The sequence below is a fragment of the Schistocerca gregaria genome, chromosome 2 (genome assembly GCF_023897955.1).
Source record: "Schistocerca gregaria isolate iqSchGreg1 chromosome 2, iqSchGreg1.2, whole genome shotgun sequence".
Classification (NCBI taxonomy): domain Eukaryota; kingdom Metazoa; phylum Arthropoda; class Insecta; order Orthoptera; family Acrididae; genus Schistocerca; species Schistocerca gregaria.
Genome location: NC_064921.1, coordinates 353,682,645 through 353,709,862, shown reverse-complemented (window position 1 = coordinate 353,709,862; position 27,218 = coordinate 353,682,645). Strand labels below are relative to the sequence as shown.

The window sequence follows — 27,218 nt, the reverse complement described above, 5'->3', positions numbered from 1 at the left end:
AAAAACTTAGCAGCGCAAGAAATAGAGTAGCGTAACATGCTATTTGCCTATTGCATGAAGTGAGGAAGATGAAAATTTGGTGAGTGAAAATATAAATAGCATTCTCAGTAGAGGCACACTTATGAAATCCAAACTGTGCTTACTAAGGATATTATTGTTCTAGTATACATCACCTTTACAGAAATTTTGGAAAATGATGTTGGTAGTGAAACAGGTTGGTACTCTCCTATCATCTTCTTATAGAAGGATTAACAATAGCATTTTTCAATCACTCTGGAAAAAGTTTTTGACTTGATCATGCATTAATTTTATTTATTTATTTATTTATTTATTTAAGATAAGGCAGGGCTTGTTATCTGGGAACAAGTCTTTAGTACTCTGCAGGAAACATCATCAAATTCAGACGAGCTTTTATTTATGAGAGAAAACGTAATTTACATAATTTCTGAGTTGAAGTGGATGAACATTCTTAAGGTTGAATTTTACGAGAGTTGATTTTTTAACATATTGCTGTGATTTTGCCCTTGAAATGTTTTTCCCTATATTTCATACTATATTTCAGAAATGATATCACGCTTCCCCTACCTGTACTTCATCATTTATAGCGCTTCAGTTTAATTCTTTGAGTGGTTGTTCTGTATCTCGTTTCACTGCATTCCATAGAGCCATAAGTCTGTTGTTGGATTTAACTGGTTTCTGACAAAATGTGTGTGTTTCTTATATATATATATATATATATATATATATATATATAATAGAAAGAAGCTTCCACATGGGAAAAATATATTAAAAACAAAGATTCCAAGACTTACCAAGCGGGAAAGTGCCGGCAGACAGGCACATGAACAAAACACACAAACACACACACAGAGTTACTAGCTTTCGCAACCGATGGTTACTTCTTCATGAAGGAGAGGGAAAGACAAAAGGATGTGGGTTTTAAGGAAGAGCGTAAGGAGTCATTCCAATCCCGGGAGCGGAAAGACTTCCCTTAGGGAAAAAAAGGACAGGTGTACACTCGCACACACACACACACACACACACACACACACACACACACACACACACACACACACACATATATCCATCCGCACATACACAGACACAAGAAGACATATTTAATATATTTTTCCCATGTGGAAGTTTCTTTCTAATATATATATAAGAAGCTTCCACATGGGAAAAATATATTAAAAACAAAGATTCCAAGACTTACCAAGCGGGAAAGCGCCGGCAGACAGGCACATGAACAAAACACACAAGGGAGAGGGTAAGGAGTCATTCCAATCCCGGGAGCGGAAAGACTTCCCTTAGGGAAAAAAAGGACAGGTGTACACTCGCATACACACACACACACACACACACACACACACACACACACACACACACATATCCATCCGCACATACACAGACACAAGCTTGTGTCTGTGTACACTCGCATACACACACACATATATCCATCCGCACATACACAGACACAAGCTTGTGTCTGTGTATGTGCAGGTGGATATATGTGTGTGTGTGTGTGTGTGTGTGTGTGTGTGTGTGTGTGTGTGTGTGTGTGTGTGTGCGAGTGTACACCTGTCCTTTTTTTCCCTAAGGGAAGTCTTTCCGCTCCCGGGATTGGAATGACTCCTTACCCTCTCCCTTAAAACCCACATCCTTTCGTCTTTCCCTCTCCTTCCTGAAGAAAGCTAGTAACTCTGTGTGTGTGTTTGTGTGTTTTGTTCATGTGCCTGTCTGCCGGCGCTTTCCCGCTTGGTAAGTCTAGGAATCTTTATATATATATATATATATTCTTGTAACTTTTGAGTAGTTTTTGTAAGAGGGAAAACAGGAAAGTCTTTGCTCTTAATTTCTTTTTAGCCAAGTTACGGCAGTAAATGCGAAGTCAACATACCTATGCCCAGCATTGGACCTATCACGGTTCGTGCCAGCCGTATCTACCAGTAGCTCCGCCGCGCGACACTACTGTCGGTTGTTAAAGATGGTGGTTGTGCTTCACATTTCCATGGTGTTAGAACAACAAAGTGTGACTCATTTTCTGTGATGAAAGGGACGAATGCCCATTGAAATCTACAGGGTGGTGGTGTGAGTTTGACAAAGGCTGTGAAGTCTTGTATGACAATGAGAGGTCGGGGAGACCACATTCATAGCTGACTGATGACAGCATATCCCATGTGGATGCAGTGGTGAAAGCAGCTTGGCGTGTGCACATCATGGTTGTTTCCGGGAGCTTCGCATATCATATGGAAATGCTTACAACGTCATTCACGGATCCTTACTATAGGGTACCGGAAGGTTTCATATCGGTGGTGCCTAAGCAGTTGGAAGAAATGATGAAAGACAAGCTAATGATGCCTTCACTGAATCATCTGGAACGATACTCCAAGGATGGTGAAGGTTTCCTGGACTGCATTGTTACTGTCGATGAAATGTGGGTACTGCATTTCACACTGGAATCCAAGCAGCAGAGCATTGTGTGGAAACATTCACGTTTGCCTGTGACAAAAAAAAATCTGTTTAATGGCATCTGTTGGAAAGTGATGTTAATGGCCTTCTAGGATAGCTGTGGGCTGCTCCCGCAGGATTTCAAGGCACAAGATGCAGTCATCAATTCCAACAGTTATTGATCCTCACTGTCTTGTCTGAGGGCTACCATCAAGCGAATGCACTAAGGGATTCTCGATGTGGACAACATGATCCTACTCCACGGCAATGTGAGACCACATATAGCAATCAGAACTGCCAAAAAGCTCTGGGCACTTCAGTGGGAGATTCTGGACCAGTCACCATACAGTCCGGACCTCGCCCCTAGTTACTTCACACTTTCAGATTGCTGTATAAGTCCCCTGCAGGACAGCAATTCACAAGTAACGATGAAGCCAAGACAGCAGTCCGACGTTGGTTACATAGCCAGCTGGACGAATTCTACTGCAGGGGCATCTCAAATTTAGTGCTGCGAAAGGGCAAATGTGTGAACCAATCTCAGGACTACGTGGAAAAATAGTATAAGGTACGTACAGTAGGATGTATATTTATCATTACCTGAATGCACCTTAAATTGGCTAATAAAAATAGAGGCAAAGACTTCCTGATTTGTCCTTTCAGTACAGGATCTGTGCGTGTTTTTGCCAGTAAATATATTTCCGTTTTCCTTTAACTCATAGAACAGTTCAAACTTTTTGATTGTTGCATGGATGCAGACATAACAGGTATAGAAATAGTGGTAGCAAAATTGAAAACATTCAAAAAATTAAGTAGAGTACAGGTTTCTAGACCTGATGGGTTATCTATTATTCTTCATTGAATATGAGGAAGAATAGTACACCTCAAAGACTCACCCAAAACTTCAGCTTGTCATGAGCTGTTTTTCCTTCCTTCTAATTTCTGCAGATACTCTCACACAAAGCCAAGTAACTAGCACCTCCAACAGAAGGGGCCTGGAGGGAAGTCTCGCTTCCCAACAGCTGCAGTGTTGTTGCCATGAAGCAAATCCTAGAAAGAAAGGGAACTAATTAAAATAGATTTGTTGAGTCAGTTTGAGATCACCACCGAAAAACGTAACATAATGCAGTGGTACATGGTTTAAGAAAGACAGTAGCATCGCAGAGAACCCATTTCCTATTGCCAGTAATGCTCAGATACAGCATTAGTAGTGCCCTGCTTGACACAACCATGTCATTTAAATATCTGGGTGAACTTTACAAAGCGATATAAATTGGAACAAGCATGTGAGGATTGTGGTAGGAAAGGTGAATCGTCAACTTCAATTTATTGGAAGATTTCTAGGAAAGTGTGATTTGTCTGTAAATGAGACTGCTTATAGGATGCTAGTGCAACCTATTCTTGAGTACTGCGCGAGTGTTTGAGATCTGTACCACGTTGAATTAGAGAAAGACATCGAAACAATTTAGAAGCAGCCTGCTAGATTTGTTACTGGTGGGTTTGAACAACACGCAAGTGTTACAGAGATGCTTTGGGAACTGAGGTGTTAAGCCCTGGAGGGCAGACGATGTTCTTTGCAAGGAACGCTGTTTAGAGAACTGGAATTTGAAGCACTGCTGAATGATTCTGTTACCTCCAACACACAATTTTCTTCAGGACTACAAAGATAAGATAAAAAAATTAGGGCTTTTATAGGTGCTTCGTTTGTCATTTTTCCTTTGTTCTGTTTGTGGGTGGAACAGGAAAGCAAATTAAAAGCAGTGGTATGGGGTGCCGTCCACTATAAGTCATAAATTGGATTACGGAGTATCAACGTAGATGTAATATCTTATTTCTTTTTACAACATCTCCTGTAATGGCCATGAGGGGAATATTAGAGAAATTAGTACTCACAGAGAGGGTATCCTCTTCTTCCCATGTTCCTTAAACAGGGTAAGGGAAAATGAAGTTCTTAAGTTTCCTGCAAGAAAAATTATTTTATTACATTGTGCTCTCTATGCTATATATTCCGTAGTAGCTTTTGGTATTCCACATTTGTCTAGAATCCTTTAAAATATTTTCTAGTTCATCTGCAGTTTCTGGCTTAGGTACTTCGTAAGTTCATGGTAACTTATATGTGGCTGTCCATGATGGCCTATTTTTCTCCCATATGCTCTTGTAGTCCATATCACCGAATTTATTGTACCCTTCTCAATTCCCAGTGATTAATTTTGGCTGTTAAAACTTTTGTTTCTGGAACAGAATATCAGCTGATCCCGCACAACTGTCTCTCATTTAGTGTACACCAGAATTCAGAATGGTCCTGCATTCTGATATTATTGCCCACCTCCTCACGGTGTCCTCTGTAATTATGGTACAGCAAGAATTATAAATCAAAACTTGAAGATATTCTATATCAAATGATCTATAAATGTCTAAGGTGTGTCTTGTAGGTGTTGCATAATAATATAATAATAATAATCTTCAAGTGCAGGTGCACTGACATGTTGGTGTTTCTTGGAAAACTTGTCTCGTAATATTATTTATAAATGCTCTGAATAATATTTTGTAGTATCTATAACATAGACATTATATCTGCCACGCTTTTACAGCATTATATAACAACATTGTATGTTGATATTTGTATCGGTTGTTGAATCCTTAATTACTTGTTTTTTGTTGTAACTTACACACACAGGAACAGTTGAATATAATTCGACAGCGATTGTGTGAAGCAGAATCACTCTCCAAAGAGAAGGAATCTGTCTTGCAGGATGCAAAGAGGTATGCAGAAAATCTGAGGGAGGAATTAGAAGCTCAACAGTTGGAGTTAGCTGCAACTGCAGCTGAGAAACAGAAGATTGAGGCTAGCAGTCACAAGCAGCAGACTGTGCTTATTGAGAAGGTTAGTACAGTTGTCAGCAACTAGAATCTAATTAACATTTCTGGGTTTGTTCTTAGTGGCATGGAGCTTCGCAGTATTGCCAAAATAGCTACCATCTGATGCTTGCTTAAGCCTGGTCAAACAGGGAGTAGGCTGTAATCATTGGCTGCACACATTATTGCCTAGAAATAGTGAAACAGAACATAGCAGATGCTCGATAATACATTATGTGCGCTCACCACGCTTTTCAAACATTGCAAGTGAACAGATGCTTTGCTGCAGCATCTAGGCAACAGAAGACAGTTGATGGGTGACATTGAAAACTGTGACTGGAGGAACTCACTTATGACTTGGAATGTCAACTGACAAATAATTTTAATCAAAGAGTTGCAATATACTAAAACACATGGTAATAACATCTTCAAGTCTCATTCATATTTGTGGCATTTGTTTTTTAATTTTATTCCTGTCATTCTTAGTCTGTGAATCAGAGTACACGTTTTTAAATTATATTTTAGCATTTTTCATGCCAAAGATTATGCTATCTCTGACCTTTTTTTTCCTCTCTTGAAGGTTTCTATATTAGAAGAACAACTAGAACAATTGCAGCATGAAAGATACAAACTTTCCACAGAATTAGCAGAGGTGCATAGTGAGTTTGAAAGTTACAAAATTCGCGCTGCAAGTGTACTGAGGCAGAAGGCTCGCCCTGAAGAAACTGCTCCAATCGCAGAAGATGGAGCCCAGCAGGAAATTGCACAACTTCGAAAAACAAACGATATGCTTCGAGGAAAACTCGAAGAAATGAGGTAAGATATCGTCAAAGATGCTGAAGTAATTTTATTCTTAAAGTAGTTTTTAACTATGTGTTCTTTGTTAACCATAACACTGCAAAGGAAGCTGGTACATAAACATACTGGCACATTTGGAAATTCTTTTGCTTGCCTTTTCAGTTACTTTTTTCTGGTTCCTTGAAATTAATTATGAAAAGGAATGCTGGATTATAGTATTAAACTTCACGTTTTGTTTAATTTATTGATTTTGTTGAGCAAGAAATAACCCAGACACTACAGTTTACATCAGTGTTGGATGAAATTGTTTTAACTCTGTAGTGCAGTACAGACTTTAATGGCAGTCAGTAAAGGTGTCCACTAAAAGAACTGCACCCACAGACCAGCAAAAGAAGCTGCAAATATTTACATTGTGAAAGGATATAATTTATCGAAATATTGACTACATTACATACAGTTGAATTGGTACATGAGTATTCTACAGTCATAGTGTTACGTCAGCTACTATGCTGAAGTAATTTATTTTTGATCTGCATGATCACTAGCATTTTAAGAGTGTTTGCATTTCAATTGTGTTGGAACTGAAGTAATTTAAATTTTTGCCATATACTTGGATGATAGCTTTCTTGAATGTATTAACTTTGAATATAAAATTTATATCAGTCAGTGCTCACACAGTTTTTATATACTGGCTGTACTGGTTTCAGCTTTTCAGTCATTATTGTAGCCCCCATAAAACAAGGAATAATGTACTGAAAAAACATATCAGCATTGCATTAACAAATTAGATAAACAGCTCACACAGTTTTTATGTCTTGGTTGCACTGGTTTTTACTTTTCAGTAATTACCAGTAGCCCATAAAATAAGAAACAGTGTACAAAAAATGCACATCAACATTGCATTAACAAATTAAATACACAGCTAAGTACATTATATAAATCAAAAGTGACACCATAATGTTTCTTGGTTGACGGCTACATCAAATTGCAGTAGGAGTGAACATATCCTCAAGGCTGCTACGAGAGACCTGAGTTGGACAAGTCAGTGAAAGTCCATTTATAGCTAGAGATGAAGCTGGGACAAAGTTGTCTCTTAGGTATAAAATAATACATACAGGTGTTTTACATTGTTAGAGAACTGTAAAGAATTATTAAAAATTGTTTTAAAAAGTTAATAAGTAGTTAGCACTTTTAACTGATGTAACAGTATTATGAAAAGGAGGTTGCCACTTGTATAGCAGAGGTGCTGAGTTGCAGATAGGTACAGCAAAAAGGCTGTCACAAATAAGCTTTTGGCCAAAGCAAACACACACACACACACACACACACACACACACACACACACACACACAGTCTGTGGCAGCTGAAGCCACACTGCGAGCAGCAGCAGTGCATGATGGGTGGCAACAGGGTAGGAGTAAGGAGGAGGTAGGGGTGGGGAGGGGGAGGGATAGTAGAATAGAGGTGGGGGACAGTGAAGTGCTGTGGGGCAGCATTCAGGGACGAGGTGGAGAGAGGATAAGGCAGCTAGGTGCTGTCGGGAGTTTAGACAGATTTGGGGAGGGAGGAGCATAAAAGGAGAGAGAGACTGGGTGTGTTGGTGGAATGAGGGTTGTGTAGTGCTGGAATGGGAATAGGGAAGGTGCTGGATGGGTGAGGAGAATGTCTAATGAAGATTGAGGCCAAGAGGGTTATGGGAATGTAGGGTAAATTTCAGGATGTGTTCCAATCAGCGCTATTCAGTAAATCTGGTGTTGGTGGGAAGGATCCACATGGCTGTGAAGCAGTCATTGAAATGAAGGACATAGTGTTGGGCATTGGGTTGAGCAACAGGATGATCCATCTGTTTCTTGGCCACAGTTTATCGGTGGCCGCTCATGTGGACAGACAGCTTGTTGGTTGTTATGCCCGCAATGGTTGCAGCATAGCTTGTAGATCACATGACTGTTTTCATAGGTATCCCTGTCTTCGATGGGATAGGTGATGTTTGTGACCTGACTGGAGTAGGTGGTGGTGGTGGTGGTGGTGGTGGTGGTGGTGGTGGGAGGGTGTATGAGACAATGATATGAGCCATGAGTTAAGGGGTTGGGAGCAGGGATTGTGTAGGAATGGATGAGTATATTGTGTAGGTTTGGTGGATGGCGGAATACCACTGTGGGAGGGACGGGAAGGATAATGGACAGGACATTTCTCATTTCATGGCATGACTAGAGAGAGTCGAAATCCTGGCAGAGAATGTGATTCAGTTGCTCCAGTCTTGGGTTGTACTGAGTTGTGAAGGGAATGCTCATCTGTGGCCAGACAGTGAGACTTTGGGAGGTGGTGGGAGACTGGAAAGATAAGGCACAGGAGGTTTTGCTTTTGTACAAGGTTGTGGCGATAATTACAGTCTGTGAAGGCTTCGGTGAGAGAGGGACCTCTTGTCACTGCAGATGTGATGACTATGGGTAGCCAGCCTATGTGGAAAGGGTGGCAGCTGTTGAAGTGTAGGTATTGCTGGTGGTTAGTAGGTTTGATATGGACAGAGGTACTGATGTAGCCATCTATGAGGGTGGAGGTCAAGTGCACCTAGCTGCCCCACCCTCTGTCACTCCCCAGGAGCATTTCACTGTCCCCCACCCCAACCCTGCTATCCCACCCCAGCCTTCTCCTTACCCTCCACCACCCACCCCCACCCAGTTGCCAGTCCCATCATGAACTGTTGCTGCTGCTCGCAGCTTATCTACAACTCAGCATCTCTGCTATATGTTGAGTAGCAACTTTCCTTTTCATAATACTGTTACAATCTGTCTGGATTTTCCATTGTTAAATTTATGTATGTAGTCAGGTGATTTAATTTGCCAATGTAATGGTGATGTGTTTTTCTACAATTTTTTTCACTTTATGGTGCTGTTGATATCAACTGATATAAACTTTACTATCTATGATCATGTAATTCAGCAAATTAGTTGGCAACACATCCATATGAAATTTAGATGAGAATGCCATACAAACACCGGCTAAATTTGCATTTGGCTTTACTATTGTCTTTATAATGTAATGTGTCACTTAGCTGTTGTTAAAATTGCTCTGTTGTCAACAACATGGGAATGTCTAGAACTGCAGCAATCGTCTGCATAACTAGCCTATATGGCGTTCATATGATGTCTATAGTATGTCTGAAAAGGCTGAGTGGACCAGTAAATGGACTCCAAGCATTGATTGATGAATTAAATAGCAAAGAACTAACACACACACACACACACACACACACACACACACACACACACACACATTCCGCTCACATTTACAAACCTAAGAACTAATACAGAAGAACTATTTCAGCCCTGTATAGGGAAGTCAGAATAGATCCTATGGAGTCAATACTAGATGCACCAAATGTGCAGCAGCCACAGCATTGTTCCCGGTTTCGTGTTATGCAAGCATACCCTAGCCTTGAACTTCATTCCCAATACTTCTATATACCTTTGGTAGAGCTAAGTTCATGCGTAGGTGTCGCTAGAGATTTTGACCATATGAGATCATGTTGGAGGAGTTGGCTGCTTTTCGCAAACAGATGAAAGCTGTGCTGGCAACTATGAGTCAGCTTCATTTGGCCATTGCAAAGTACAACACTTATGAAGTGGCAGGGTGACCTGCCAAAGCACCACAAAACTTGCTCAGTTCCCCTGTTATTGTTGTGATCCACAGAGAACGTCACTCTGGCAGCAAGTGGTCACCACCAGTGGGTTGTGCGTAGATTGGAACTGTTTTGCAGGGAAGGTTTTATGTGGCTAATCCAATGTATCTAATGAATAGGTTTGAGCCATTGCCTACTTCTGAAACAAGGCATTGCTTGAACGGTGATCTCTCCTCTGTCAAGGTCCCAGAACCCACATGTGGAAAAGAAGTGGCTGTTAGTTGTTGGCAGTTCCATTAGTAGGTTTGTGGTGGCCCGTCTTAGAAAAGTTGTCACAGAACCAAATTTGCAACAAAGTTGCTATGGGAAGTATTTGGTCTGTGAATAGAAGCAAAAAGAATATCTAACACAGATGTTGTAGCCAACCATTCAGGTGATGGAGAATTGAAGCTACTATTTGAAATTAAGGTTGATACAGTCTCTTAACTTTACATCCATGTGACATTTTCCTGCAATATTTCCTAAAGAACTGTTGGTGTTTCTGCACTTGAATCCAGTGTATCCTGCTAAATATTTTAAGTGTCCTGAGTTGTGTGCACTGAGCATGTCACATCATCAGGTAATGCTTTGGCATTTTTTCACATTAGCGAAAAGTCCAGAAAATTTATTTATTAATGCAAGGAATATTGCCTGAAATGGGATGAGGCTGTTTCTTTTCCTGCATGTACATTTGAACAAATTTCCAAATAGTTTTCTTGACTCATGAGATTGAAATTGTTGCCTTCGTAGCCCTCTCATTGTAGAGATACTTTGAGTTAATCTGAAATGTCATTCTACTTCAAAAAGTATTCTTTCATTCAGAATATTTTCTCAGCTTACATTTTTCGATGTGAATAATCACTATGCAACCATCATGACATCCATGTTCGCTGACATTGGGGTAAGTTTCTGATAAGCAGGGCAACTTTGAATGTTTACCCTGGTTTAAAGTGGCCACTAATCTATGATTAATACTGACACAGACACAGTATTTCCCACATGTTTAGTAACATTTGAGAGGTTACAGTTTCTTCTACATTTTGAATGATTTGTGTATGCAATGTGAGCATATCATTACAGATGAGGCATACATCTCGGTATCATTGCTGAAAGGAAAAAAAAAATTTAGTGTGATATCATCACATGATCTTGATGGCCGTGGGATTGGGTCATCCCTTCCAATACACTGATATGGAAATTCTTCATCTAATGACTCCCAAATGCATGTTTTCCAGTGAGATGGTGCTCCATGTAGTTGAAACATTACATTGGGTGTCCAATAACTGGAGCTGACATGATGCATGTCTTACCGATTTGGGTGGTGATCATGTAAAGGTCGTTCAGGTGTTTAGTCCCTGCAGATGTTGAAAATCACCTACAGCTTTTCTTCTTTTTAACTGTCCCTGTATTTAAAAAAAATATTGAGTCCATTTCTCATAAGTTGTCCTGAACCTTTGGTGCACTATGGTTTGAGACTTCATCTCAGACAACCACACAACACATTTTGCTTTTACCTGAACTGATGCAGCATTTTACATTTTAATTGATAGTGGGACTCCAAGTGCCAAGTTCAGGAACTGAAACATACAATCATGGCAACTTAATGAGTTTGTCAACACACTAAAAACCACTATATCATAGACATGTGGCATAAATGTATAGTAGAATCAGGATAAGCATTCTGCAACACCCTGTATTATGTGATCAATGGATAAGCATTCTGGTGCTGAATATGATTTCCAATTACTGTGGTTGTAAATATGATGCTATGAGACAAAACGATTTCTTCATGTAGAAAATGATCCTTTCTTTTAGTTTTTCCAGTGTTTGAGATATAGATACACTGGTCAAATTAATTAGGTGATCGGTTGAGATATCTAGGTTCTGAAGTATTGTCATCAGCAGAATGAACTAAATTGTTCAACATCTTTCTGTAGTTTCTATGGAGTGGAGATAGCAACCTTACAGTCAATGAGATAATGGCAATAATTGTTACAGTCACTGAGATAGTGGTAATAATGGAAAGTTGCTGCAGAGGGGTTGGTGTTGACTTGTGTTTACTCTACCAAATGAATTACACAAGTAGTTGGGTTCAGGTGGTGTAGTGAGCAGGTAGTGCAATGCGTCAACGTGACTTAACCCGAAGCTATGGTATGGAGAGCCATAGGACGGTTGGAAGCGGGACAGGCATAGAGAGAGATGGCTGCAGCTGTTGGAGTATCCCAAAGTGTAATTTCCAGGACCTGGACACGATTTCAGATAATTGGAACCGTTAACAGAAGGCAAGGTTAAGGACGTCCATGGGTAACATCATCAAGAGACGACCGTTCTCCGACTAATAGCCCATCAAGACAGGAGTCTGAATGCAACTCAGCAGCAACACACTCTCCAGGCAGCAACAGGATGTGCAATATCAACACAAAAAGTCCAAAATCACCTTTGAGAATGTGGCTTCTACACACGGAGCCTATGGTGCATGTCCCATTAAAACCACGTCACCGTTTAGCCCACAGAAACTGGGCAGAGGATCATCAGTATTGCAGTTGTATCGAATGGTGCCGGGTGTTGTTCACAGATGAGTCAAGATTTTGTGTTCAGCAGGACTATTGTCATTCTCTCATCTGGAGAGAATATGGTGCTTGGAACAATCATGCTTATTTGCAGGAAACATCACCATATCATGGTGGTGGACGGATGGTGTGGTCAGGAGCCACTAGTGGTGGATATACAGACCTCTGTGCCATTCAAAATGGCGCTTTGACTGCTCAGAGGTACAGAGATAAGTTCCTTTGACCTTTTGTTGTGCCCTTTGCTGGTGCCATAGGAGATGGGTTCCTTCTGATGGACGATGACACTCGTCCCAACAGAGGTTCACTGGAGGACAACATGCTTGAAGCTGAGGAAATTGAACAAATGGAGTGGCCAGCTTGTTCGCCGGACTTATACCCAATCAAGCATGTTTGGGATGCGCTTGGCAGAGCATTGCAGCCAGACCAGCACCTCCCACAACGGTCACAGAGATAGATGTTGCACTCACGGAAGAATGGCCAAATATCCCTCAAGAGCTGATTGATAAGTTCATACTGTCTATGCCACGCAGGTGTGCAGCTGTACTTGTAATGGATCTGGAGATATGTTATTTTCTACCAGATTTGTCGATACCAAATCTAATGAGGGAGATTGTAAATGTTTTCTTATATTTTTGTCAGAATATTTTTTGTGAATTGTAATTTGCCTTATTTTATGCTAATAATTTGCTTATATGTTTGAGAGTGATAGCATAGTGATTAATTTTAGTAGATGTGATGAATAATCTCAAAGAGACTGGTTACAAGTGGAAGCTTGTGTGTTGTGTGAAATGTCTTTGACGCTGGAGTCGTCTTTGACCATAGTCAGTTGGCAGTAAACACTCGGTGTGTGACGGTGGAACAATGTACAGGTCCCCGTTATAATAATTTGCAAGTGACCAGCAAAAATGAGTTATTTTACTACTTTTTTATATAAACATCGAGATGGAAGCACATTCAAAAAAATTGTATTTGAAACACCAAAAATGAGGCAAACACATTGAACCAGGACATTTCCGCAGCTGACGAAACGGCATTATGCAATCATACTTTCACTAGACGACTGTAGCCAACACAAAAAAGTCAAATATCATCTTATAAACATCCACAGAAAAGAAAGTACTGTCACGAAATATGCTAAATTCAAGTATATAAAAATAATGAGCATATTTCATACTGGCCCTCCGAGGTTATCACACACCATATTAAAGAACAACGAGAATGACTCTTTCACCATTATGGTAGCCCATGGTGCCTCGCTCTATGTAAATGCCATGTAAACCTCACGTAAAGGGTTGAGACAGCAAAACATCTTACTATATCACACACAGGTTACAATTTTAACCAATATGTGAATTAAATACATTACCGTATGTCTATTCTGTATTATATCTCACCTAATCCCCTAATTGTTTTGAGCAGTGTACAATAATTATGGACGCACAAAGTTGTTTGCATACTTTAGAATTTTTTGCTTCCATATCTCATGTAACAGCTACAATATGAACCCCAGCTCAATCAAGTTCTGTGATGGTTTCTGCATTAAGTTGCTTGCTATTATGACTTGAAATTACACTGGCTGCTTCCAATTTGAAAATATCGTGTAGACTGCCTGCTTGGACCAAACAAAGTGGTGCAGTGGTTAAGACATTTCACTCATAATCTTGTTCTCTGTCTCTAATGACCGTGTTGTCTGTGGGACATTAAACCCTGAACTCTCTGTTGTGACCACACAGTGAGTATCAGATTGTTAGATGAACCATAACTCAGGTGACCTTCAATGTGGATTTCATCAAAGCTTAGGAAACACTTTTGCTACTTCCGGACATTTGAAATATTTCATCAGTTTGTGGAATGTTCAGAGCAGGAAAAGTATAATTCTTTCTCCCATAGTAAACACATACTTTTCAGACAAATCTTTCAAAGTTAGAGCATACTACTTTTGCGTCTTGAGAAGAGAGGGAATTTTATCTTGTGTGAAACAAGATTGCTTTCATTACCTCACTTTCAAATTATTAGTCCTCCCTCTCTCCTTTGCATCATATTCCAGATTTGAAACCTTTTAATTTTAGATTGAGTTTCCAATCATTTATGCTGGATAGAACATAATTTTATGTTTAAATAAATGTGCTTATTCTTGTTTGTGCATTCAGAATTCATTGTTCTGAAAATGTTTTACAGCACAGAGATAGCTTTACTGGAGCAAGAACTGTCATCAGTCCGACAGGAGCGTGCACGAACTGCAGATCAAGTTCAGGAACTCTTAAGCACAGTTTCGACTCTGCAACAGCAAGTAGAACAGTTACAAGAGAAAGCACGTGATACAGCTCTGCAACATGCAGAAGTGCTTCGTAACCAGAAGCTGCATACGGACACACTTGTGCTTTGTTATAAGGTATCAGTATCTCTCTCTCTCTCTCTCTCTCTCTCTCTCTCTCTCTCTCTCTCTCTCTCATGTGTGTGCTCATGCACATATACTTTGAGCAAATATTATATGAATCCTAGATGAAGAATAATTGAGAGCAAGGACCATCACTCACCTTGAATGAAAGCCAAGGTGCAGACACACTTGTCAAAAGATTGTAATTTGTAGGTACTTTGCATACCAATAATGGAAATTCCTGGATGGAAAAACATATAAAATAGAGAAATACAACCACTTGCCTACAGAGCACTGGTGAATGGCACACACAAACATATAATAGAAAACATTTAGCACTGGCTTTTGAGCTCTTGCTCTTATTTTAGTAAGAGTACACATATTCACACATGCAACCATACAAACACCCAAACATGCACATACGTGTAGATGTCTGTGTGGTTGCGAATGTGAATGTGTGTACTTTTAGCAGAAAAAGAGCAGAATCTCGAAAGCTAGTGTTAACTGTTTTATATCATATGTTCCTGTGTGCCACACACCAGTCCTCTTTAGGTAAGTGGCTGCCTTTCCCTTATTTTTGTGATGAATGCTTTGTTTTTGTAAGAGTTGACTAGTGGTGCCGATGGTTTTAATAGTAGTCACAGTGGCATAGGTGGGATGTTTATTTTCATATGTTTGCTGGAAGCTCCAAAATATGCTTGTGTCAAGAGACATGAAACCATGCACTATGTAGACTCGGACCTTGGAGCTTTTGAAGTGCTTATAATTCACTTTAGGAATAAAGACACAAATGTTAAATTGCCGATGGGCATACAAAAAAGAAAGAAAACTCACTAGATTTTGGAGGCTTTTGAGCTATAATACACACACGTTCCTGTGCACGCACACACCCACACACACGCCTCCGCCTCTACATGGTGCCATCTGGATGCACAGTGCCAGTGCTGCATTTCAGTGGATGAACTAGGTTAGGGCAGGGTTGGCAGAAGGTGAGAGAGGTGGGAGACAGGTAGAGGGGTTGGGGTTGGGTGGATAGCAGCTTGGGAGGAGACATCCGGATTGCACGCTTTTCAGAGCCTGTGGAGAGTGGCTCACGCTGAAGGTGACCTGCTGTCATGAATTAGGAGGAGTGGCAGGACAAAGGAAGGGGAAACTGTTGCTTGGAGGGTTTGGTAACAGTGGCTTACCAGAAATTGAGGACAGGACCATTAAGGAAGTGAACGATATGTTTGTAGGATAACTCCTATCTGCATAGTTCAGAAAAGCTGCTGGTGGAAGAAAGGATCCAGATGGCCCAGGGTGACTGATCACCACTTCAAGAGCAGTGGGAAGGATCTTGAGTCAGATAGATATTGGGTGATGGAGGAGGAGTACAGTTTCATAGTTTATTCTTGAGTGTAATGGAAGGATTGTTGGTTTGTGAGAATACAGCCCACGGATTCTGTTGTATTGCATTCAAATAAAATGTACATCTTGAACTTCTTTCCAATTCCTGAAGACCCCTCTCCATGTGAATCGAATGTGATTCATATTATATAAACAGCAGCAGCTATTTGACACCCATTGTTGGATAAAAGCCTTGTATGGACTTTCCACAACACTTTGGTTTTAAGCAATATGCATCTGTAGTACCCCTGTTTTGTGTGTGTGTGTGTTACTTCCTTATGTATTGGGATCCAGTAACAAATCTATCTGCCGTCAATTTTGTAGGCTACATGTTCTACCCTTGGCAATTTCATTTCCGTTACAGTAATAATTATGTGTACCACTCTGCTGTGCTCTGATTCATTTCTATTTTCCTGTCTCTCCAAGCAATTGCCAACATACTGTATGTATCTCCATTTCTCACTGAAAAACAGTTTTTGCATCAAAAGTCCATGTTTCACTATAAAACCAGAAAACCTGTCATGATTGTAATTTTGTAAGATTGTTTTGATACATAGTTTTGAAAGTCTTATTTAGTTTGCTAAAGTCTCTCCAGACCATTTTTACTCTTCTTCTTCTTCTTGTTCTTCCTTTTTTTGCTATCTAGTCATTGTTTTCAGTTGTTGTAAACGAAAAATCTCGTCAGTTGGTTCTACAACTTAATTGTCAGTTTGTAGTTTTCTTTTGGGCAATAGGAGTTAGGGCATACCCTCTCCTATTACACACACACACACACACACACACACACACACACACACACACACACACCAATGGTTGCAATGCTCAAAAGTGTGTGCAACAGGGGTACACCCGCAGAAGTGAAAGGGTTAATGTTTTAACTGCTACAGGTATGTAACATTTAAAGAACAAAGAAAGTGCCTAAATATCAAAATCTCTGTACTTCTAAAGAAGAATAAACTAACAGTTCATCAAAAGTGGAACAATAGTTCATTTCTGAAAAACGAAGTTTGTGCTCTAGCAACCTACACTGGCACTGAGTGTCACAAGTTCAGACTGCCACCATATACTCAGTTATCCACACAGCCTGCCTCACCTTGTGCTAATATTTCTGGAGTTCTACAATAAACACACTTGGTCTTTTTCCTGACAACACAAAACAAATACTGTGAGTGTAGAAAGATCCAGGCAATTAATTACATAGACACAATAAATACAGTAGACCTCAAGAGAATTCACTAAGGATCAAACTTTTCTCAGCAGTTTTCAACATGATCTTACTAGTCTGTGAAACAAATAACTTGTCACCATGTAAATAGTGTGATGATGACTCCCCCCCAGTGTAGCAGCACATAAAAGGGTTAATTACATTTCAGATATTTATTATAGACTGTAAATAGATACCTGTTAGCAACTGTATTATGTGAGAGGTCTGACTCACTCTGAAATGATTATTTTGGTGATTCGGCTGTAATGGTATTTATTACAAACAGATATAAAGAGCTTTGTTTAATTGGCTAGATGTTTACTGTGTTTTCATTTCTTTTTGTATTTCCTGTAAGAAATATATATATTGTAACACCTGAAATGCTAAGTCTCTAAGTTTGTCAGTGCTGTAATTCACCTAGAAAGTGAGTTCAAAATCAGAAACAGTACTGTGTACATGTGTTGCATGTATTTTCCATCTTTCTCGTTGTACAGGGATTTGGACCAGCATAGGTGACATTAGAAGTGAAACTTTTTTCTCCTCACATACATATATTTTGGCAGTATTTTTCCAATCTTTGTTATTTAGTTGACAGTAGGCAATAATTTTTCTTTGTGTGGTAAGTCACAAATATAGTACAGCACATAATGTTGATTTGTATGTTTTGCATTCAAAGCTTTACTCCATAAAAAAACTCCATCAAAGTAAATAATGTTCCAGTTTATATGATAAGACATTTCTGCTATGTAAACTTTCCATGTTCAGTAGCATCTTTGCAAGTTTTTGTATCAGAAACACATGGCATTCTGCTGTTGACATAATTTCCCCTGTTACTGGATAGTATAATAAATTAAAATGCACGGATCCAAATTCTGAAAAATGGACTTTCTGTAAAATTTATTTTTCTTATGACCGATTCAGTTGAGCTCAGTAGCATGTGGCAGAGTTCAGCTGCCCCTTACCTGAGTCTTAAGCAACAAGTTGCAATTTCTGGATTACTTAATTGGTCATCTTTACCATCTCAGTCATAACTGTTGTAAGGAAGGCAACCAACATCCAAGTTTCTCGTGTGTCACAAAGCATGATTGCCAAGTATTCAGTTTCTTCTGTAGTGCTGGTAGCACAAAGTGGTTGTTCCCTAATTTTGAAGCCAGAGAAATTAGTCTGGGCTTTAGTACCAGTTTTTTCACCTAAAATTTTACTTGTTGCCGATTGAATAAATTGTTTAAAAAGTGCCCATTCACTGTAACAGGGCTTTTGTCAGTAGAAAGTATTTGTTATCAATGAAATTCGTGGTTGTATGTCTTGTGCACAGTACTAACTAGGGCATATTTCTGTGCCTGACATTTCATTTTCCAATGCTGGAAATATAAGGGGCTATTACATCTCAGAAAGGAGCTACAATCTCAAAGAAGCCCAGCAAGCTGAACTGTTTATATGTATCCCGGCAATGTTCAGTTCATGACTTCATCGGAGTGCTGTCTCACCCTTAGTCAGTAACATCCATGTGATAGGTGAATATAAAATTTCTCAATGCTTTGTTGGCATATTGCATTGTTAATTTGATCTGATATTTCTATTATGCTCCAGTTGTGAGTTGAACTTATTATTGTATGACTGCCATTGTTTCCTTTCCGTGATAGCATTGTTTTATTTGCCCCCAAAAGTCAGCCCCATTGTCTGTGAAGTGGATATTACTGTAAAGCTAAGAATTTTCCTTCATTTGATGGGCAGATATTACTTTAAACAAGTACATTTTTTCTGTTATATTCCTTATTTTCGAAATACCTAATTATTTATACTTGGCTACTAGTGGGGGGTGGGAGTTCCTGATGTGTTACAAAGAAGTAAAAGAACGGTGCATTGGCTTCATACCAGTTCGAGGAGAGTGATGATTGTTATCATTCAGATGATTTTTATGTTCCTGAAGATCACCTATTGACTCACTTGAGAATAGAGGAAATGATGACACTAAAACTGACATACCTTACCATGCCAAGATGAAATGTTTATGAACTGTTTCACTTGGAGATTGTCCGCAGCTCGTGGTCGTGTGGTAGCGTTCTCGCTACCCGCGCCCGGGTTCAATTCCCGCCGGTGTCAGGGATTTTCTCTGCCTCATGATGACTGGGTGTTGTGTGATGTCCTTAGTTTAGTTAGGTTTAAGTAGTTCTAAGTTCTAGGGGACTGATGACCATAGCTGTTAAGTCCCATAGTGCTCAGAGCCACTTGGAGCATCAGTGCACCCATTTGTGGTACGAAGAAACCACAGAAAAATATAGTAAAAATTGGTTTGTGGTTATGGCTAGGCCCCAACTGATGTCGCGTAATGATCCAGAGCCAGAGGGAATATGGTGTTTGTTTTACAGCACTGGGATTTTTGACGAGATTGCAGTACATACCAAAAGGAATAAATTAAAGAATCCTTCTTCTCCAGTTATAAAGATACAGAGAAGACTGAAATTGAGGTGTGGATCAGTTTGATGGTTCTATATTCCATTTTCAAGTCTGGAGGTGAAATATCGGAATCACTTTTTGCAAATGATTGTACTGGACATTCCTTAACTTGTGTAACCATTTCTCTAAAATGATGTTAAGTTTTACTGCAGGCTCTCAGATGTGATGGTGTAACTACTCGCTAACAAAGGAAAAGAGATGACCCATAGCAACTGCGTCTAACATTTTCAACATCTTTATTTCTAACTGTCAGAAGATATACTCTATCAGAGCTCATACGTATGTTTATGAGAATCTAATCCCGTTTAGCAGCAGATGCCGATTCAGAATATATATGCCCAAGAAACCTCTTAAATATACATAAAGGTTATATCTCATAGATGCACACTTATCATATTTATATGATACTTACCAAACAAAAGTGCTGGCAGGTCGATAAAAACACAAACAAACACAAACATACACACAAAATTCAAGCTTTCGCAACCAACGGTTGCTTCTTCAGGAAAGAGGGAAGGAGAGGGAAAGACGAAAGGATGTGGGATTGGAATGACTCCTTACCCTCTCCCTTAAAACCCACATCCTTTCGTCTTTCCCTCTCCTTCCCTCTTTCCTGAAGAAGCAACCGTTGGTTGCGAAAGCTTGAATTTTGTGTGTTTGTTTGTGTATCTATCGACCTGCCAGCGCTTTTGTTTGGTAAGTCACATCAACTTTGTTTTCAGACATATTTTTCCCACGTGGAATGTTTCCCTCTATTATATTCATCATTTATATGATACTTATATTTATATGGTGAAAGATAGCAATGGAGCAACACTATCAGAAGAAGCAGAAAAGTTCAAAAAGCCAACCCAGCCTGCGATTCATCTTTCCAGATCTATATATGGAACAAACAGGAATAGCAAAGCAAACAATTGGTTTTCCTCATTTGAATTGTGTAATGAGCTGCTAAAAAACAAGTTGATGTATTGTGGAACTCCAATATAAGAGAAGTTCCAGAAGAGTTTCTTCTCGGCCCAAAGAAAGAAGTGGGCTCCAGTATTTAATATTTCAGTAACGATCTTATACTATTGTATTTTGTTCCAAAGAAGTCTTAAGGCAGTTATAATGCTTTCTTTAATGCACCATTCTGCATATACCGATGAAAAAAGCAACAAACCGAAAATTATTAATTTCCATAATGCCAAAAAATCTGGCGTAGAGGCTCTGAACGTGAAGTACAGCAACTACTCAGCTAACTGGTGAATGAGGAGATAACTACTGGCTATATTTTACTTTTTAATATCTGTGAGCAGAGCTGTGCAAATGTGTATGTTACATATTTACATAAGGGTACAATGGCAAGATTCTGAACTGAACTGTTCATGAAGAGCATAGGAATGAGCTTATTCAGAGAAGGCTTCAGATTCCAAACTTAACAGATGAACTTGGGAAAACTATTTCAAATATTTTGGGTGAAGAGCAGCGAGATGGTGATCCAACAAAAAGGGGAAAAAGTGACGAGCTAGAAAAGAGAACAAACTTTTATTACTGTCCCTACACACTGAACAGAATGACGGCATACAAATGCGTGAAATGTAATAAACTCAGTTGCTCACAGTGTTCCATGTCTGCAGTTCGTGGTCTAGTGGCTAGCGTTGCTGCCTCAGGATCATGTGGTCCTGGGTTCAATTACCAGCCAGGTTGGGGATTTTCTCTGCCCTGGGACTAGGTGTTTGTATTGTCCTCATCATTTGTGTTAGCGCTGATGACTGCGCAGTTGAGCGCCCCACAAACCAAACATCATCATGACAGTGTTCCATGAACAAATAACCAGAAATTTTGTAATTTTTTTTCTACCTCCATAAGAGTGTGAAATGTGATAATCCCATTTGTTTACAGTGCTTCATGAATAATATATACGTGGAAAAATATATTAAAAACAAAGATTCAAAGACTTACCAAGCGGGAAAGCGCCGGTAGACAGGTACAATAAATAAAACACACAAACACACACACAGAATTTCTAGCTTTCGCAGCCGACGGTTGCTTCTTCAGGAAAGAGGGAAGGAGAGGGAAAGATGAAAGGATGTGGGTTTTAAGGGAGAGGGTAAGGAGTCATTCCAATCCCGGGAGTGGAAAGACTTTCCTTAGGGAGAAAAAAGGACAGGTGTACACTCGCACACACGCACATATCCATCCGCACATACACAGACACAAGCAGACATATGTAAAGGCAGAGAGTTTGGGCAGAGATGTCAATCGAGGCAGAAGTACAGAGGCAAAGAAGTTGTTGAAAGACATGTGAGGTATGAGCGGCGGCAACTTGAAATTAGCGGAGGTTGAGGCCTGGCGGATATCGAGAAGAGAGGATATACTGAAGGGCAAGTTCCCATCTCCGGAGTTCGGATAGGTTGGTGTTGATGGGAAGTATCCAGATAACCCGGACGGTGTAACATTGTGACAAGATGTGCTGGCCGTGCACCAAGGCATGTTTAGCCACAGGGTGATACTCATTACCAACAAACACTGTCTGCCTGTGTCCATTCATGCGAATGGACAGTTTGTTGCTGATCATTCCCACATAGAAAGCTTCACAGTGTAGGCAGGTCAGTTGGTAAATCACGTGGGTGCTTTCACACGTGGCTCTGCGTTTGATCGTGTACACCTTCCGGGTTACAGGACTGGAGTAGGTGGTAGTGGGAGGGTGCATAGGACAGGTTTTACACCGGGGGCGGTTACAAGGGTAGGAGCCAAAGGGTAGGGAAGGTGGTTTGGGGATTTCATAGGGATGAACTAAGAGGTTACGAAGGTTAGGTGGACTGCGGAAATACACTCTTGGTGGAGTGGGGAGGATTTCAAGAAGGATGGATCTCATTTCAGGGTAGGATTTGAGGAAGTCGTATCCCTGCTGGAGAGCCACATTCAGAGCCGGATCCAGTCCCGGAAAGTATCCTGTCACAAGTGGGGCACTTTTGTGGTTCTTCTGTGGGAGGTTCTGGGTTTGAGGGGATGAGGAAGTGGCTCTGGTTATTTGCTTCTGTACCAGGTTGGGAGGGTAGTTGCAGGATGTGAAAGCTGTTTTCAAGTTTTTGGAGTAATGGTTCAGGGATTCCGGACTGGAGCAATTAAGTTTGCCACGAAGACCTATGCTGTAGGGAAGGGACCGTTTGATGTGGAATGAGTGGCAGCTGTCATAATGGAGGTACTGTTGCTTGTTGGTGGGTTTGATGTGGATGGACGTGTGAAGCTGGCCATTGGACAGATGGAGGTCAACATCAAGGAAAGTGGCATGGGATTTGGAGTAGGACCAGGTGAATCTGATGGAACCAAAGGAGTTGAGATTGGAGAGGAAATTTTTTCTGGAGTTCTTCTTCACTGTGAGTCCAGATCATGAAGATGTCATCAGTAAATGTGTACCAAACTTTGGGTTGGCAGGCCTGGGTAACCAAGAAGGCTTCTTCTAAGCGACCCATGAATAGGTTGGCGTACGGGGGGGGGGGGGGGGGGGGGGGCATCCTGGCACCCATGGCTGTTCCCTTTAATTGTTGATATGTCTTGCCTTCAAAAGTGAAGAAGTTGTGGGTCAGGATGAAGCTAGCTAAGGTAATGAGGAAAGAGGTTTTAGGTATGGTGGCAGGTGATCGGCATGAAAGGAAGTGCTCCATCGCAGCGAGGCCCTGGACGTGCGGAATATTTGTGTATAAGGAAGTGGCATCAATAGTTACAAGGATGGTTTCCGGGGGTAACAGATTGGGTAAGGACTCCAGGCGTTCGAGAAAGTGGTTGGTGTCTTTGATGAAGGATGGGACCCTGCATGTAATGGGTTGAAGGTGTTGATCTACGTAGGCAGAGATACGTTCTGTGGGGCCTTGGTAACCAGCTACAATGGGGCGGCCAGGGATGATTGGGTTTGTGAATTTTAGGAAGAAGGTAGAAGGTAGGGGAGCGGGGTGTTGGTGGGGTCAGAAGGTTGATGGAGTCAGGTGAAAGGTTTTGTAGGGGGCCTAAGGGTCCAAGGATTCCTTGAAGCTCCGCCTGGACATCAGGAATGGGATTACCTTGGCAAACTTTGTATGTGGTGTTGTCTGAAAGCTGACGCAGTCCCTCAGCCACATACTCCCGACGATCAAGTATCACGGTCGTGGAACCCTTGTCTGCCGGAAGAATGACGATGGATCAGTCAGCCTTCAGATCATGGATAGCTTGGGCTTCAGCAGTGGTGATGTTGGGATTAAGGTTTCTTAAGAAGGATTGATAGGCAAGGCTGGAAGTCAGAAATTCCTGGAAGGTTTGGAGAGGGTGATTTTGAGGAAGAGGACGTGGGTCCTGCTGTGACGGAGGACGGAACTGTTCCAGGCAGGGTTCAATTTGGATAGTGTCTTGGGGAGTTGGGTCATTAGGAGTAGGATTAGGATCATTTTTCTTCATGGCAAAGTGATATTTCCAGCAGAGAGTACAAATGTAGGACAGAAAATGTTTGCTTGTGCTTGTGTCTGTGTATGTGCGGATGGATATGTGTGTGTGTGTGTGTGTGTGTGTGTGTGTGTGTGTGTGTGCGAGTGTATACCTGTCCTTTTTTCCCCCTAAGGTAAGTCTTTCCGCTCCCAGGATTGGAATGACTCCTTATCCTCTCCCTTAAAACCCACATCCTTTCGTCTTTCCCTCTCCTTCCCTCTTTCCTGATGAAGCAACCGAAAGCTTGAATTTTGTGTGTATGTTTGTGTGTCTGTCAACCTGCCAGCACTTTCATTTGGTAAGTCACATCATCTTTGTTTTTAGATATATTTTTCCCACATGGAATGTTTCCCTCTATATGTTGTTGTTGTGGTCTTCAGTCCTGAGACTGGTTTGATGCAGCTCTCCATGCTACTCTGCCCTGTGCAAGCTTCTTCATCTCCCAGTACCTACTGCAACCTACATCCTTCTGAATCTGCTTAGTGTATTCATCTCTTGGTCTCCCTCTACGATTTGTGATCCCTTGATGCCTCAGAACATGTCCTACCAACCGATCTCTTCTTCTAGTCAAGTTGTGCCACAAACTTCTCTTCTCCCCAATCCTATTCAATACCTCCTCATTAGTTACGTGATCTATCCACCTTATCTTCAGCATTCTTCTGTAACACCGCATTTCGAAAGCTTCTATTCTCTTCTTGTCCAAACTATTTATTGTCCATGTTTCACTTCCATACATGGCTACACTCTATACAAATACTTTCAGAAACGACTTCCTGATACATAAATGTATACTCGATGTTAACAAATTTCTCTTCTTCAGAAACGCTTTTCTTGCCATTGCCAGTCTACATTTTATATCCTCTCTACTTCGACCATCATCAGTTATTTTACTTCCTAAATAGCAAAACTCCTTTACTACTTTAAGTGTCTCATTTCCTAATCTAATTCCTTCAGCATCACCCGATTTAATTTGACTACATTCCATTATCCTCGTTATGCTTTTGTTGATGTTCATCTTATATCCTCCTTTCAAGACACTGTCCATTCCATTCAACTGCTCTTCCAGGTCCTTTGCTGTCTCTGACAGAATTACAATGTCATCAGCGAACCTCAAAGTTTTTACTTCTGCTCCATGAATTTTAATACCTATTCTGAATTTTTCTTTTGTTTCTTTTACTGCTTGCTCAATATACAGATTGAATAACATCAGCGAGAGGCTGCAACCCTGTCTCACTCCTTTCCCAACCACTTATTCCCTTTCATACCCTCGACTCTTGTGACTGCCATCTGGTTTCTGTACAAATTGTAAATAGCCTTTCGCTCCCTGTACTTTACCCCTGCCACCTTCAGAATTTGAAAGAGAGTATTCCAGTCAACATTGTCAAAAGCTTTCTCCAGGTCTACAAATGCTAGAAACGTCGGTTTCCCTTTTCTTAATCTTTCTTCTAAGATAAGTCGTAAGGTCAGTATTGCCTCATGTGTTCCAACATTTCGACGGAATCCAAACTGATCCTCAACGAGGTCCGCATCTACCAGTTTTTCCATTTGTCTGTAAAGAATTCGCGTTAGTATTTTGCAGCTGTGACTTATTAAACTGATAGTTATGTAATTTTCACATCTGTCAGCACCTGCTTTCTTTGGGATTGGAATTATTATATTCTTCTTGAAGTCCGAGGGTATTTCGCCTGTCTCATACATCTTGCTCACCAGCTGGTAGAGTTTTGTCATGACTGGTTCTCCCAAGGCCGTCAGTAGTTCCAATGGAATGTTGTCTACTCCGGGGGCCTTGTTTCGACTCGGGTCTTTCAGTGCTCTGTCGAACTCTTCACGCAGTATCGTATCTCCCATTTCATCTTCATCTACATCCTCTTCCCTTTCAATAATATTGTCCTCAAGTACATCGCCCTTGTATAAACCCTCTATATACTCCTTCCACCTTTCTGCTTTCCCTTCTTTGCTTAGAACTGGGTTACCATCTGAGCTCTTGATATTCATACAAGTGGTTCTCTTCTCTCCAAAGGTCTCTTTAATTTTCCTGTAGGCAGTATCTATCTTACCCCTAGTGAGATAAGCTTCTATATCCTCTAGCCATCACTGCTTAGCCATTTTGCATTTCCTGTCGATCTCATTTTTGAGACGTTTGTATTCCTTTTTGCCTGCTTCATTTACTGCATTTTTATATTTTCTCCTTTCATCAATTAAATTCAGTATTTCTTCTGTTACCCAAGGATTTCTACTAGCCCTCGTCTTTTTACCTACTTTATCCTCTGCTGCCTTCACTACTTCATCCCTCAGAGCTACCCATTCTTCTTCTACTGTATTTCTTTCCCCCATTATTCTTGTCAGATGTTGCCTTATGCTCTCCCTGAAACTCTGTACAACCTCTGGTTTAGTCAGTTTATCCAGATCCCATCTCCTTAAATTGCCACTTTTTTGCATTTTCTTCAGTTTTAATCTATAGTTCATAACCAATAGATTGTCCACATCTGCCCCTGGAAATGTCCTAATTTTGCGAAAGAATAGTAAAGTTTATAAACTATTTCATGAAGAAAAGGTATGTAATTTTTGCATACTGTAATGCAAATTATGATTTAAACATAACAAAAATATTAGAATTATTATTTCATCACACTTTTAAACTATTATTTATTTTTTATGTTCCCTAAAGTGGATGTAAACTACAAAATTTGGTAATATTAGTCTCCCAGATGGACTTTACCGTAAGTGCACATTTCTTACATGTCACCAACCAAGGGTTAAGCTCACAGAGCTACACTGAAATGTGTTATGGAACTTTATTTAATAATAACTATCTAATTAGATAGTTGTGGGTCATATATATAACAATTGCTTTTGTGTTCCTTAAGGCATGTGATAATGCTTCTTTTTGAAGTTCCTGTATATGCGTGACAACATGTGCAAGGTCTTTTATACACTCCAGCTGTGGCAAGTGGCAGGCATAGGTCCATAGCTGTGTTCAAAAATATAAGGACATGACTAGCTGGTTTAAACACTGTATCAGCACCA

General features: G+C 40.4%; 1 protein-coding gene across 1 annotated transcript in view; it reads left to right on the top strand.

The window, feature by feature from the left end:
- Positions 1-27,218, top strand: part of LOC126337044 (GRIP and coiled-coil domain-containing protein 2-like) — a 252,037-nt gene that overhangs the window by 175,729 nt on the left and 49,090 nt on the right. Inside the window, exons 14-16 of the mRNA XM_050001367.1 lie at positions 5,126-5,332; positions 5,885-6,120; positions 14,509-14,722. Coding sequence (XP_049857324.1) covers positions 5,126-5,332; positions 5,885-6,120; positions 14,509-14,722 — 657 coding nt within the window. The remainder of the gene's footprint in view (positions 1-5,125; positions 5,333-5,884; positions 6,121-14,508; positions 14,723-27,218) is intronic.